This window comes from Gavialis gangeticus, unplaced genomic scaffold, assembly GCF_001723915.1.
Source record: "Gavialis gangeticus isolate Ggan-Ray unplaced genomic scaffold, GavGan_comp1, whole genome shotgun sequence".
NCBI classification, from domain to species: domain Eukaryota; kingdom Metazoa; phylum Chordata; order Crocodylia; family Gavialidae; genus Gavialis; species Gavialis gangeticus.
Window position 1 is genome coordinate 58,039,193 of NW_017729004.1, and position 14,345 is coordinate 58,053,537.

The 14,345-nt window shown below is 42.2% G+C and overlaps 1 protein-coding gene across 1 annotated transcript in view; it reads left to right on the top strand.

The window, feature by feature from the left end:
• Positions 1-14,345, top strand: part of PPP1R9A (protein phosphatase 1 regulatory subunit 9A) — a 350,009-nt gene that overhangs the window by 5,808 nt on the left and 329,856 nt on the right. Inside the window, exon 2 of the mRNA XM_019508446.1 lies at positions 333-2,028. Coding sequence (XP_019363991.1) covers positions 571-2,028 — 1,458 coding nt within the window. The 5' untranslated portion in view covers positions 333-570. The remainder of the gene's footprint in view (positions 1-332; positions 2,029-14,345) is intronic.

The following is a 14,345-nucleotide window of genomic DNA, read 5'->3' on the forward strand; positions in this document are numbered from 1 at the left end:
GGGGGGGGGGGGGGGGGGCGGTGTTTGTGGCGAGCGTGGACTGCCAGCCCCGCGGCTTTGGAAGGGGCAGGTTAATACCTAGCACCGGGGCAGCTGCCTGGTTTTCTATGAGCCGACCAACTTTTTTTAAACCGGCCAATTGTGGCATGTTCCCTTCGCTGTTTGCCCCTCTTCACAGGCATGTGTAGTGCTTGGTAGTGAGGCTGCCTGAAGGCTGCTCCCTGCATTTGTCACACAATTTCTGTTTCTAAATAGATACCTCCTTTCTTCAAACTGAGTAGACTTGAAGAGTACTTATGCACGCCTTGATTCAATCCTCCTTTCTATTACAGGTTAAGTTGACCTTTGTTTTTGGAAGTCCTTGGCCTTGCCACTTGTCTGGTGTTACAATTACCTGCATATGTTTAGACAGTGTCTACCAGATCAGCTGCTGGATATGGCTCTGTAGCAGACAAGAGCTGCCTGAGAGGCAACCACTTGCTTCTCCACCAGAATTTCAGTAGTCGCAGAAATTGGAGAGCTGTGTACATCAGTCATTATGTTCATTGGCTTTTCACTCCTGAAGTAAACATGATGAAAACAGAGTCTTCAGGGGAGAGATCAACCCTCCGAAGTGCCTCTCCTCACAGGAACGCTTACAGAACTGAGTTCCAGGCACTGAAGAGCACCTTCGACAAGCCAAAATCAGATGGAGACCAAAAAACGAAAGATGAAGGAGAGGCCTCTCAGCAGAGCCGGGGCAGGAAATATGGCTCCAATGTCAATAGGATTAAAAACTTATTTATGCAGATGGGTATGGAGCCCAATGACAGCAGTGGAGTTGTCCCTAAAAGTAGGGGAAAAGGTGGACCTACATCTCCTCAAAGAAGGATTAGACCCAAAGAATTTGTGGAGAAAACAGATGGTTCAATTGTAAAACTGGAGTCTTCAGTTTCAGAACGGATTAGTAGATTTGATACTATGCATGATGGTCCTTCCTATTCCAAATTTACTGAAACTCGAAAGATGTTTGAGCGAAATGCTCATGAAATGGGACATTCCAATCGCTACTCCCCGAAGAAAGAGAAGGGAGTTTCTAATGAACTCCCAGATGAGCTGTGTGGCTCAAAGTCTAATAGGGGCAGTACCGATTCATTGGACAGTCTTAGTTCTCGGACAGAAGCTGTTTCTCCGACAGTGAGCCAGCTCAGTGCAGTGTTTGAAAACACCGACTTGCATAATGTAATAATTTTGGAAAAGTCAGAAAATAATGAAGAATACTCTGTAACTGGTCACTATCCACTAAACCTGCCTTCTACCGTCACAAATCTACCCTCTACTGTTGGAAACCTTGAGGGATTCAGTCCCATAAAAGAAACTAGTACCTGGTCTTCACCGGCCAAACAAAGTACAAGTTCAGTAGTTGTTGAAAACTCTCAGCAAAACAGTACATCATCAACAATAAGAGAAGAATCTGTAAGCAGTTTGCTGCTTTCAAAAACTAATGAAGAAATAAGACAGAATAAGGAAACAAGTTCAGATTCTGTTGATAACCATGCAGCAAATAAGCAAGAGTCAGTCAATACAATTGATGGTGAAAAGTCTGAAGAGCTCTGTATGAGGAATAAGGCAAAAACAGATTTGGAAATTTCTTTACAACCAAAAGAACTTTCAGAAAGCGGGAAGAGTGCCCCTGATGGTGCTGAGGCTGTAGAATTGTCAAGAGGCTTAACAGCAGGTGACGATTTAGCAACAGGTGCATCTTCTGAGTCCCACTATGATGATGCAGGTGGAAAGGAAGTGCAGGAAGATTTGAATAACTTTCAGAGTTCACATGTATATATGCACTCTGACTACAATGTCTATAGGGTCCGATCGAGGTATAATTCTGACTGGGGAGAGACAGGAACAGAACAGGATGATCAGGATGACAGTGATGAAAATAACTATTACGAGCCCGATACGGAATATGCGGAAATCAATGGATTGCCAGATGAAGATGAAATTCCAGTAAACAGAAAAATTCAGTTTAGCTGTGCTCCAATTAAGGTAAACTACACTCCTCCTATATACCTTTTGATTCCTTTTTAAATTTTATTTTGTTCAGGGGAGGTTTTGACAGCTGCATCTGGTTTTGAAAAGATCGCTGAGGTCTTTTAGATGCATATTTTTGTTAGAGTTGGCAAGTGACCATAATTTCAAATGACTTACACAGAGCTGAGCTCTGATGACCTTGTCTCATTTCCTAGCCTGCGTTATGGTTGATTAAGCTAACAGAAATTGAGAATGAGATCCTGGGTTTTGAAGCTTTGGAACTGAAAGGTGCATTCAGATTTACGTGACTACGAGCTATGATTACATGGTGATATGTAAACAATATACATTTGGTGACCTTCATGCTTATTTCTGATCTGAAAAAAACATATGGAACCTTTGCATTCTGAACGACGATTCTTATTGTAAAGAACATCCGTGAAGAATTAGAGCTACTGTAGTGAAACGAATGAAATATAATGTGTTGTTAAAAAGCAGTTTGGACCCACTAGTATTACACCATTAATCTTATCTGTCTGAATCGACAGTTTATATAGGCTAGGTTCTTCATACCAGTTAGTCTATCTACATGCACAAGTGAAGTAGGCATTAATACATGTACTTTAACTTACCTGCTTTGGCATATACTACAGGTAATTTTAAAGATTAATCTGTTTAAATATACTCAGTGAAGTAAATGTTTGAAGTAATGTCTTACAACATGTACCACTTCGAGTGTTTCAAGTTCAGGGAAAATGTAGGTGGCAAGGTGTGTCAGTATACTAGCATGTCACATCTTAGGATAGGTTAAGTTAAGCATAGGTTGGGACTGAACTGCATTTGATAATTTTAGTCGCCAGTGTACATTTATCATTGAAGTGTTTGGCATGCTTGAATTCCTCAGAGACAAATTCTAGTCTGGTGGAAGGATTTTACAAACTACTGACCTTACATATCTGGATTTATATGAATGAGCAGGATTCTATTTTGGTTCAGTTTTCATTGATACACTTGTTTTATTTATGCACTGCTAAGGGCTGTCAGATTAGAAAAGGGGCATTTTTCCTGCTGCTTTTCACAGGTGTATATGACTACACTAAGGTGAGAGTAGAGGCCAACTGGGTCAAAGAAAATGAACAGATATAATTGAGGGTGTTATTAACAGGGGGCAGAATTTGACCTTGCTGTTAGAATGCTGTTGAACTCCATTTGAAGACAATAGCATTAAGCAGATGAAATGGTTTTGTATTATGGTAATGATACACAGTGTAGTCAAGAAGAACACAGCTTGACTTTTCACATGATATGATCAACTCAAAAGTCTGTCAGCTAGAAAAAAAATCTTTTTATTTGTTTGAGCAAATATTGAAGTTGAAATTTGCTATCTGACAATAAGTGCAGAATCCTACAGTGTTAGTCATTGTTGATTTAATTTTTGTCCCGAAGTGGCACGTGCAACAATGATCACTTATGAAACTAATAGAAATGTTTTTAAGAAATCTCCTGCAATAAATACCACTGTAGTGTATGAAACTAGACATTGCAAAACAGCACATAATAGTGAAACTGATATTGTCTTTCTCTTTCGAAGTTGAATGGTGAGAAAATAAAGGAAAACTTTAAAAAATTATGACTCTTGATAACTGAAATCATAGATATAAGAGAAACTTCTTTACAGGGTATGTTTTAAATAGGTATATATCTATGAAGCTTAATACTATTATGAAAGATATTTCTGAATGAAAAAGCCGGATTTGACCCAGTGTATTTAAGAGAGAATTTTGTTCTTCATTTCTCTCAAAATACTTTTTTATTTAAACAAAATATTAAATGCCAAAACCCCTAAGATTTGCTTGGCTAATATCATATGTGTGTTTAAATGTTTGAGTAAAAATCTCAAGAGTGTAATTTCAAGAGTTCAAACCTATGTGGATTACTTACATAATATGGTTAATCCTTTTTATTGAAAACAAGGTGTGAGGGCATTTTACTGTGAAGACTTCTCAAAAACATTCTTTGCTGATGTTTTCTTCAGTAGTTCTTGCAGACTAGACTCCTTCATTTTTCCCTGGACAGTCTACAGATTTATAGAAATACCATGTCTTAAGTCAATTTATCCTGAATCGAAAATAATTGCTTAAGGAAAAGTAACAAAGAGCCATCCATGGTCTAGTCTGACATTAGTTTTTTATATCCTTAAAATGGTAGAATTTATTTCTTAATATTTCCCTTTCTGAATTTTAAATATCTTTCTGGCAGTAGCACTATTATCACAGTATGTGAGCTAAGCTTTTTGGCCATGAACGAATGTCTCAAGCTGTTGAGCTAAAATAGTATGATATTATAGAAATATGTTGTCTGGATTGATACGATGCATTTACCAAAGATGAAAGAGAAAGAGGAGTTGCTTTTTATGTAAAAGAGCTGTATGATTGATCAGAGCTCCAGTATGAAACTGGAGATAGGCCTGTTGAAAGTCTCTGGGTTTGGGTCAGAAGGGAGAGCACCAAGGATGACATCACGGTGTGTGTCTGCTAGAGACCACCGGACTAGGATAATGAAGTATATGAAGCTTTCTTCAAACTGCTGGTGGAAATTTCTGGATTGTAGGCCCTGACTATCACAGGGGCCTTCAGTCACCCTGACATCTGCTGGACAGGCAATACAGCAGTGCACAAACAATCCAGGAAGTTTTTGGAGAGTGTTGGGGTGACAGTTTCCTGGTGCAAGTGTTAGAGGGGCCATCTAGGGACCATGCCCTTCTTGACCAGCTGCTCAAAAACAGGGAAGAATTGGTGGGGAAATGTAGTAGTGGATGGCAACTTGGGTAGCTGTGATCATGAGATGATTGAATTCAGGATCCTGAGGAAAGGAGGGAAGACGAGCAGCAGAGCATGGACCCTGGAATTTAGAAAAGCAGACTTCTATAGTGTCCAGTTTTGGGTCCCCACTAGAGAAAGGACATGGACATATTGGGGAGAATGCAGTGAAGGGCAATGGAAATGGTTAGGGGACTAGGGCATGTGACTTCTGAGAAGATGCTGAGGGAACTGGGCTTGCTTAGTCTGGAGAAGAGAAGACTGAGAGGGGATTTAATAGCAGCCTTCCACCACCTGAAGGGTGGTTCCAAAGAGGATGGAGCTAGACTGTTCTCAGTGGTGACAGATGACAGAACGAGGAGCAATGGTATCAGGATGCAGCAAGGGTAGTTTAGGTTAGATATTAGGAAGAACTTTATCACTAGGAGGGTAGCAAAGCACTGGAACAGGTTACCCAGAGAGGTGGTGGAATCTTCATTCTTGGAGGGTTGGTTTTTTTTTTGAGACCCTGCTAGACAAAGCCTTGGGTGAGACGATATCATTGGGGATGGTCCTGCTTTGAGCAGGGGGTTGGACTAGATGATCTCCTGAGGTGCCTTTCAGCCCTAATTTGCTAGGATTCTATGAAAGGAAGAACTTGTTTGCTTTTTATTTTTATTTCATAGTCATATGTAATAAGAACTGAACATAAGTATATAACTGCCCATCAGGAGAAAATAACCTCTAAAACTCATGTGTAATTGATAAAGAAGATGTTTAAACAGTTTATTTAATCTTTGGCTTTTCTTCTCTTTAAATTTGATCTCTGTTTAGTTACTTCTGTGATCTCTCTTGTACTTTGCTTCTGGTAATGGTCTGTACCACATAAGGAGAGAGGAGTACTTGAGAAAGTAGAGTGTGTCGTCAGTGATCCAAAATTTCTACTCTGTTAGAGTTGTTGAGGGAAACATTTGGTTTGACTGTCAAAGAATAGGGCCTGTACCATTGAATTTAGAGGCAAAACTCTTCATATTTCAAGGGGAACAGAATTAGCCTCTCTGTCCTCCAAAAACTTTATTTAGTATGAAAGCTGAAATATTAGAATAATCTTATGACCAAGGCTGCTTGCAGTAAAATATTGTCTGACAAGCTTCTTTGATTCAAAGGATCAGGGAACATTCTTCCTGGATGCACCCCTGAGCATTCCTCATTGCCAAGTAGATCCTAGAAAACTTGTTAGCATGTGTAGGGAGGAAACCTACAATGGAGGAGGGTATGTATAGTTGTTCCAGTTTTCTCTGCAAAAAACCTCTGCAGCCCATTATTCATGTGAAAAAGGAAATGAGACTGTGCAGAGGATTTGTCTAAGAGGAAGAACTGCAACTAGGGTTGTGCAAAACTAGATGCTGCTTGATTGGCTTTCCTCTCTTCCTCCTGCATGCTTGGTGCTTTTGATCTCTCTGTGGAAACTACAGTGGCAGCAGGTTACAGGAAACTACAGTGGCTGTGTTACTTACAGCTGGTGAGAGGGGACTCAAGATACTGTCGAAGACTGTGGATCCCTGGTAACTTGTGATTCTTGTTCTCTGGTGTTCCTCCTCAGGTCCCTCTAAGCTTCATTCTCCTGCCTGTCTTACAGACTAATAAGGGGGGGCTGCACAAACTCAGGAGGGCAGCTCTGACCTAACAATACATTTTTTGTACAAGTTAGACGGGAAGCACTTTCCACTTCTCATCTCACAGGACTAAATGTTGAAAAAATTGAGTTTCATATTGTGTCAGTACTTTGCCTTGTGAAGTTGAGTAGGTCATGTCATCTCCCTGTGTGTTACCTTACCCATCTGTAAATTGGGGATGGTACTCTTCTAGCAGTTTGTGTAATACCAATTTAAATATTGTTCTGCTTTATGCATTTTTGTGTCAGAGGCATATAACCTTGTTCTGTGTCCAGCTGTGTGACTCCATTCCAGAGGCAGCTCTGGGCAGTGCAACTGCTGTTATTTTTGGTGTCCCCTCCCCATCCCCCAGATCATGGGGCTGATGTCCTGGTTACCTCCCACCTCTTCTTTATGCTGCTGCTTAATTCTTCCTGAAAGTCTCTTGTAACCGTTCCTGATGCTTCAACCCCTGCATAACGTATTTGAGGGACACTTGTTAGGAAAATATAGTGGAGTGCCGCAGACTTTTGAAAGCTAACCTCTCAGAAAAATAAGATCAGTTACACATCATGATCCTTCATCATTGTGTCCTCTCCCAAATGACTTGTGTCTCTGCATAAATAGTATTGAACTTCACAGTATGATTGTATTTGCTTTCCTTTACTACATGTGATGAATAGTGACATAGTTAAAAGTGTTGACATTTAAAATACAGTATTGACATTGAATTGGAATTAGCTGTCATTGAAATGAATGAGCAGTTCATGCCTCAGAACTGTTGTTTCAGGGTCTCGGCACAGTCAGATAGACATAACTAGGTTAACTGGGACACTTTTTCAAGGTTTTGGCAACTATAGATGCATTTATTTTAAATGAAGGATGGGTCTCAGGATAGCAATTAAGAGGACTGTCTTCCCACAGAAGAAGACTTTTTATCCCCTTGCTAGTGGTAGATGTGCTTTGCTTGGTGGGAAATGTTGACATATAGGAATTAAGTTGTATAAATAAAAGTCTCACCAACTGCAATAATGAAAAAGGGTAAATTCTGTTTGTTTTCAAAGAATATAACCCAACAAAGTTTTCCTTGTATTCAAGGAACAGTACATACAGTGTGGGTGGCTAGAGGGTTAGTTCTGCAGTTGCATGCAAGGTTGTGCTAGTAGTTTTTCTGGCCTGTTCAGTGTGATGTATGCTGTGTCCCAGCGATGCAGACCCACATGGCCATAGGAAGAATGTTTTCCTGTAAAAACTGAAGGGACAGGAGCTGTGCTGTGCTTTGGCCTTCCCCTCAGTATGGTGTCCAGCATTGCTGTTACCTTTCCAAAATATCAGGTTATACATAACTGCCCAAAATGTACAGGCTTTTTGGACAAGGCTTGACGGATATACCCAAAAACCAGCTGATGAAGTTGCCAAGCAGAAATATGTTAGTGATTGAAACCATAGCTGCTCCTGCACTACATGCAGCTCAGTCACTTTAGAAGTCCCTCTCAACCACTAGGTCCAAAAAATTAGGATTTTTAAAATTAGGGTTTTTTTTGTCTTAACCCAGTATAAATGCTTCTATATAAAATAGGTCAATTAAAGCAGCACTCCAGAGAAATCCCTTGATCCTTTTCCCACAGTCCTCTGAGGTGTCCAGAGAATTCCCTGATAACCCTGCTTCAAAAGGCATCCAAGCTGCCCTATGCTTTATAATGATAGCTGGGTTTCCTTAATCACTTTAACAGAACTGGCAGCCAAGCTCAAACCTCCCCAAAATACTTATACTTTCTGGGCACTTTTACATGTATTCTGGGGACTGGGGGGTGGGGGCTGTGTTTTAATTAGAGCGGCTCTCAGAGCTGCTCTGGTGGTGGGGGTGCTTGAATTAAAGTTTGCTTGATGAGCTTTAGTTCAAGCACCCCCGCTGCCATTTTTAAGCATGAGGACGCTGATGCATGAGATGTAGGAGGCTACTGGAGTGCAGCAATTGCTACATAGTAGTAGAATAGTCTTTGTGCATACTGGGAAAACTATTACAGCTCCAGTGATGCTCACTTCACATATGAAAGGTCTGTGTTACAGCAGAGGCCAGAGGAGGGGTAGTTATTTTTCAGAAGGAGAAGTGAAATTATGCAGAAAGCAACAAGGAGTAACTCTTTCTCCCCACTTGTCATAGGCATGTAGATTTGTCAAACCCTGCTTTTGACCATTAAACCCACCGTTAGAGCCCTCATCTCTTCATCTGCTTCCATTTCTGTTTTTCCTCTTGTTTTCTACCTCTGATTTGCCTTTTTTTCGCATTGTGCTTTGTTTTTTGGTTGTTTTTTTTTACTTTTTATTCAACATCACTCCTTCCTAATTTAAAAATAATTACCCATGCTATTGCAATACAAGGACAAAGTAGGAGAGCCAGGAATCATACTATGGGTTAAGACCTGGTAGGAGGGAAGAGGACTCGTACCTTGAGCTTCATAGGCCTACTCGGGGATCCCTAGAATGGAGTTCCGAGCTTCCAATAAAACATACGTTTCTGTGAAATTGTTTTTTGCTGTTCTGTTGAGTTTTCATAGTGTGTTTTGGGAAGTGTATCTGGGAAGATATTTCAAGGGGCTCCTCCATTTTCCAAACGTTTCTGTAGAAAGGGAGGATGTGGACACTAGGGGCATTTATAGACTTGCTTGGTGGGAGGAGGGGTGCTTATAACTAGAATGGCTCTGAGATCCTCTCTAATTAAAGTTCCCAAAGTGTACGTGTATCAGCATCCCCATGCTGAAAAATGGCATCATGGGTATTTTAACTAAAGCTTGTTGAGCAAGCTTTAGTTAAAGCACTCCTGATGCCATTTTTCAGTGCAGGGATGATGATACAGGTGATGCTGGAGTCTTCTGGTGTGTGGTAATTACTGTGTTCCAGCAGACTTGATTAATTGAGTCTGCTCTGGCATGCTGTAAATACAGCGCATTGGAGCACCTTTCTGCACATGTATAGGCACCTTAGTGTTCTCATTTCAGACTCTCCGCACTCATTCCTTGCTCCTGGCCATATTAATGAATTATATGCTTCAGAGCACCCATGTTTTGCAAATATATGTGCCTTGATCAAATCAGAGTTTCCTCAAGAGATCTAATTTACAAGATTTTTAAAGTAAGCCTTTAAAGAGATTTACAAGAAGTATTGTGATTGTAGTACAGCATACAGAAATATAAATGACAATTTGATGCAACGTAGCTCTTCAGGATTCTTATATATAAAATTAATACATTTCTCAAAAAAAAAAAAAGTTACCACCATGTACTTTATTTAAAGATTGGTTCAAGGAATGTATTTTTCATGTAGATATTTCTGCTATTAATGGACATTACAACTGTATTTTTTTATTCTTTGTTTACATCACTAAAACATATTCTGGAATACAAGTGAAGGTGGAGAAAGAGAATTTGTAGGACTGTCTGACATTATATTTGCTTTAGAAATCTTTGGTTTGTAAAATGTTTCGAAATGCATTTTATTTTGATGCTTACTAGATAAAAGAGTAAAAAGATTCACAAATTGTGTGTAGCTGAAGAAAATGTTTAGTCGTCTGTTCCTTTGTTTTTGTATTGTTGAGGGTTTTTTTTTATTATTTGTTTTGTAAAAGATGGATGGAACCATTGGTGCTAGACACAAATTAAGGCTGCCGGGCCCCAGACAATTTACAGTTAAGGCCTTGGTCCTGCCTACATTTAATCATGTGTTTTTCTGAATTCACTCAAGTTATTCCCATGCTTGTTATTGCACAAGTGCCATAGAAGACAGGAGTACTCAGAGGTCCAGAAAATGGGTAGGTGTTAAATTTCATAGATTTTATAGACATTTGGGCTGGAAGGGACCCCGGAGGATCATTGAGTCCAGCCCCCTGCCCCAGGGGCAGGAAGTCAGCAGGGATCATAGGACACTACATTGATGACCACTGGTTGAAACAGTGGTTTAAATGGAAACAGATGCCAACATTGAGAGCTGGGAGGAGCTGGCTGCCAAGCGACTGCAACGGTGCCACCACCTCAACTAAGCAGCAGCCCGTTTCGAGGTAAAGCCACTTGTCCTCAAAGCAGAGAAGAGAGCAGAGGAAGGAGAAGGAGGAGTCGTTTCCTTGCGGAAAGACCTGCGACTTCTGTGGACAGATCCGTGGCTCAAGGATTGGGCTCTTCACTCACCTCAAGACCCGTCCACGAGCTGGGGGTAGGGTTCATCCTCCAATTGAGGGGTTGCCCATGCCACCAACAGGGCCGGGCTGGGCTGGGCTGGGCTTGACATGGTAGAACCTCTCTAATCTATTTGTTGCTGAGCCACAAATTTTGCAGTCCTTATAGAAAAGTGATGGTGTAAACTCTTTATTTTCTGAAGTCAGTGGCAGTATCTGCATCCTAGAACGCCGAACAGTGTGACACATGAAAGTGCAAGCCCTATAACAAAATGCCTAATAGGTTATCCACACTGCAGTGCTGCTGAGTAATGGGACAGCAGCAAAGACAATACCTATATTTAAGAAATAGGAAAAAAAAGTCCTCCATGGAACAGCACAACCATTACTGTGACCTCAGTAGTTATGCAAGGCTTTGCAACAAATTTTAAAGGAAAGAATAATTAAAGAGAGAAAAAAAATGGAAAACGAGCTGAAATGCATTGTGAATTTACCAAATGTGGACCATGTCAGACTAGCCAGTTATTTGTCTGATAAGATAATACATTTATAAGGCAAGTAAAAATAAGATCTAATTAATCTTGGTATCAAAAAAGCATTTGTTGTGATGCCAGATGGAGAAAATTGATAGAGAAGATGGGTAATGAACTAGCTTAAGTAGAGGCAACAAAACAATGTGTTGTGCTGAAAGAACTATTGAACCAGAGGGAAGTTCCTTGTGAATTTTTTCAAAGATAAATCTTGGCACTGGTCTTATTTAATGACTTTGGCACAGAATTTTGCTAATGACAAAATAGGAGTCAGTAGAAAGAAGGATTGGAATATTATATAGAAAGGATTAGTTGACCTTGAGGACTGTAGACCTAGAAGTGGGAGAAACTTGTTACAGCCAAAGGGACAGATGATAATAAATGTTGCTCATCAGTTTGAGGTGACTGATGGGGGGAGAAAAACCTTGGATGTATCAATCAATCACAAGATGCCTATGAGCTATCAGTGGGATGTGAACATGAAAAAAATCAGATTTGGTATTTCCAGTAAAGATACGAAAGTATTAATGGCACAAGAAAAATGGGTATAAACTGGCCATGTATAAATCTAGGCCAGATATTAGAAGAAAGTCTATAACCATCAGGGAGAGGAATGAGCTTTTAAAAAAAACTTCCCAATAAGAATGGGGGACAAAAATCAAACTATATAAGATGATGCTTGAATAGGACTGGAAGACATGTTTGCCTATGATAGTGGGGGGCTTAACTCAAGATGCAGACAGAAGAGCAGCTCCCGTGAAGCACCATGAGTTACAATGATCCCTTAGATCCAACAGACATTCACTGTTCAGTTCCAGGTGTTAGGGAATCGAGCTGGTGTTTAGGCTGTGAGCCTATAGTCACTCTCCCTTAGCAACACCCCTCCTACTTCCCAGCCCCATTGTTGTTTTCAGAATGGGGGGGGGGAAAGGGAGTGAAGGGAGCTCACTCCGGGGGTTGCCCAGCTGGCACTGGAGAGTGGGGCAGGTGGATTGGAGCCCACCTGTCCCTTCCCCTGCTGAGACGGGGCCTGGTGACAGTGCCCCACTGCTGCCGGGCACTGCCAACAGCTGGGAGGGAGGGAGTTGAGCATGGTGGCAGGTGGACGTGGGCCAGGAGGACCCGGAGCACGGAGGTGGGGGTGGGGAGCGGCATTGTTTGTTGGTGCCAGAGGCAGTGGGGATGACAGATGTCTGCATTAGTTCGTGTCTCTTCCTCTTACCCCCTGCTCTTGCTTCTCCTGCTGCTGGGTCCATATCTGGTCCAGGAGGAGCCCTGCAGTCCAGATCTGGCCCGGGGGTGCAAGTGAGTTTGATATTCCTGTCATAGATGCTTCCAGGTTAAAACCTGGAATTTATTAATTTAAATGGAGAAAATTGTTTCACCTGCCTCTTTTATTAGAGCTATTTATTCCACCTAATAAAATCAATTTGAGGAACTGTTCAGCTCATTTATGTTTTTTTCCATTCATATTTTGGCTCTGAGAAGAAAGCTGATATGTTGTTATTGCAGCATATATAGCAAGTTCCTTTGTGTTAAAGCATATCAGTAGTTATTTCATAGTCTCCTCTTTGTTGTCATTTACCTCCATGTCTGTTGTAGCCAATGAATAATATCCTGTTGTATGAGTTTATGTTGCATGTCCAAATGAGATTTTATTAATATTTAGATTAGATTACTTATGCTTCTGTGCCCACCTGGTCTCAAGAGTGTGCTTGCGTGCTGCCTTGGCACGTGTGTTGGATGTTGGCCACTGTGTGGGTTCCAGCAACCTCTGAATGAGCCCACGCTCACCCCAGGGAAAGTCCAGAGACTTGTCTGCCACGACTTTGATGATATCTTCAGTGGTGGGCTTGCCTTCAGTGGTCTCCCTCAGATTGGCTGCAACCCTTAGAGGGTATCAGTAACAGGTCACCCTCCCCGGCGCCATCTTTCTGATTATCTGTGCCTTACATGGGGTGCTTTTGGAGCCTGCTTTGGAATTCCTCAGTCCCGCCCTAATCTTTCCTGCCACGTCTTGATGGAAAGTTTTGTTTATGTGAGTGGGAGACTGCCTATTAGGTTGGGGTCTCTCCTGTTATGGCCAGACCCCTGTTTTCTCTGGCTAGGCCTCCCCGTCCAAAGCCCCTAAACAGGGTTTGACTCTGAGGCTCTAGCCTTTTTTTCCTTCCAGTGCCTGGAGGCTCGTGGCCCCCTTTCCTGCTCCCTTCTGGGGCCCGATGCTCCGTAGCCCAGATGCATGGGAGCTGGACCCACAACCAGAGAGCCATGGTTTCAAAACCAGGGTGCAACCCCAAACCTGCCCCGTCTGTCCAAAAAAAAACCCCCTCAGAATATAGCTGCATTCTGGTGCACTAGACCTCCCTGACTTTTTTAAGATTGTCCTTCGAGTATCAGGGTCTGTGCCCCCAAAAACTGCGCCCTCACTGGCACCGGGGTTCCCACTCCATAGTGGGTCCCCAAAACGAGGCCTCCTTTGTCCCCTAATAGCCTTGCCCAAGCCACTGGTGCTCAATAACCAAGAGAAATCTCGTCCCATCCATGTACAATAACTGCCCTCAATAAAAACAAACATGTAATCATGCCATCTTACATTTACTCCAGGTTCGTGCTTCGGCTCCCCTCCGTTGGCTTCTGGGGTGGTGGCTGTCTCTCAGGGCTTCCATAGTCCCTTCTTCCCACTTTCGGACCGCTCACCAGGCCTCTTCTTGGAGCTCTGGGATGCACTCCTTCCCCTCCAGCTGCTGGCCCCCCTACTGCTGTTCTGCCCTGGGTTCTTATAGTACTGCCCCTTCTGGTCAGCTGACTAGCTGGCCCGGGCCAGCTATTAACCCCTTCCACACCAGTCCTTCGTGCCCAGAAGGTTCAGGCCTTAAAGGGGCAGGCCTGCTTTCTAGTAACAGAGCTAGGTTTTCCAGTTACAGTATCCATGAGGCCCCGCCTCCCCTACACCCCAACCATGCACCAGCCTCTAGGATAGCCCCTTGGTGTGAACATGGCTTGCCCTCCAGTGACATCTCTTCTCGCTCCTCTCATAGATTCATAGATTCATAGATTCATAGATTAAGGGTCGGAAGGGACCTAGTAGATCTTCTAGCCCGACCCCCCGCCAGGGCGGGAGAACAACAAAAACCCCAAAAAGAGAAATGGGACTCAAACGAGTCCAGCTAGGTGGGCATCC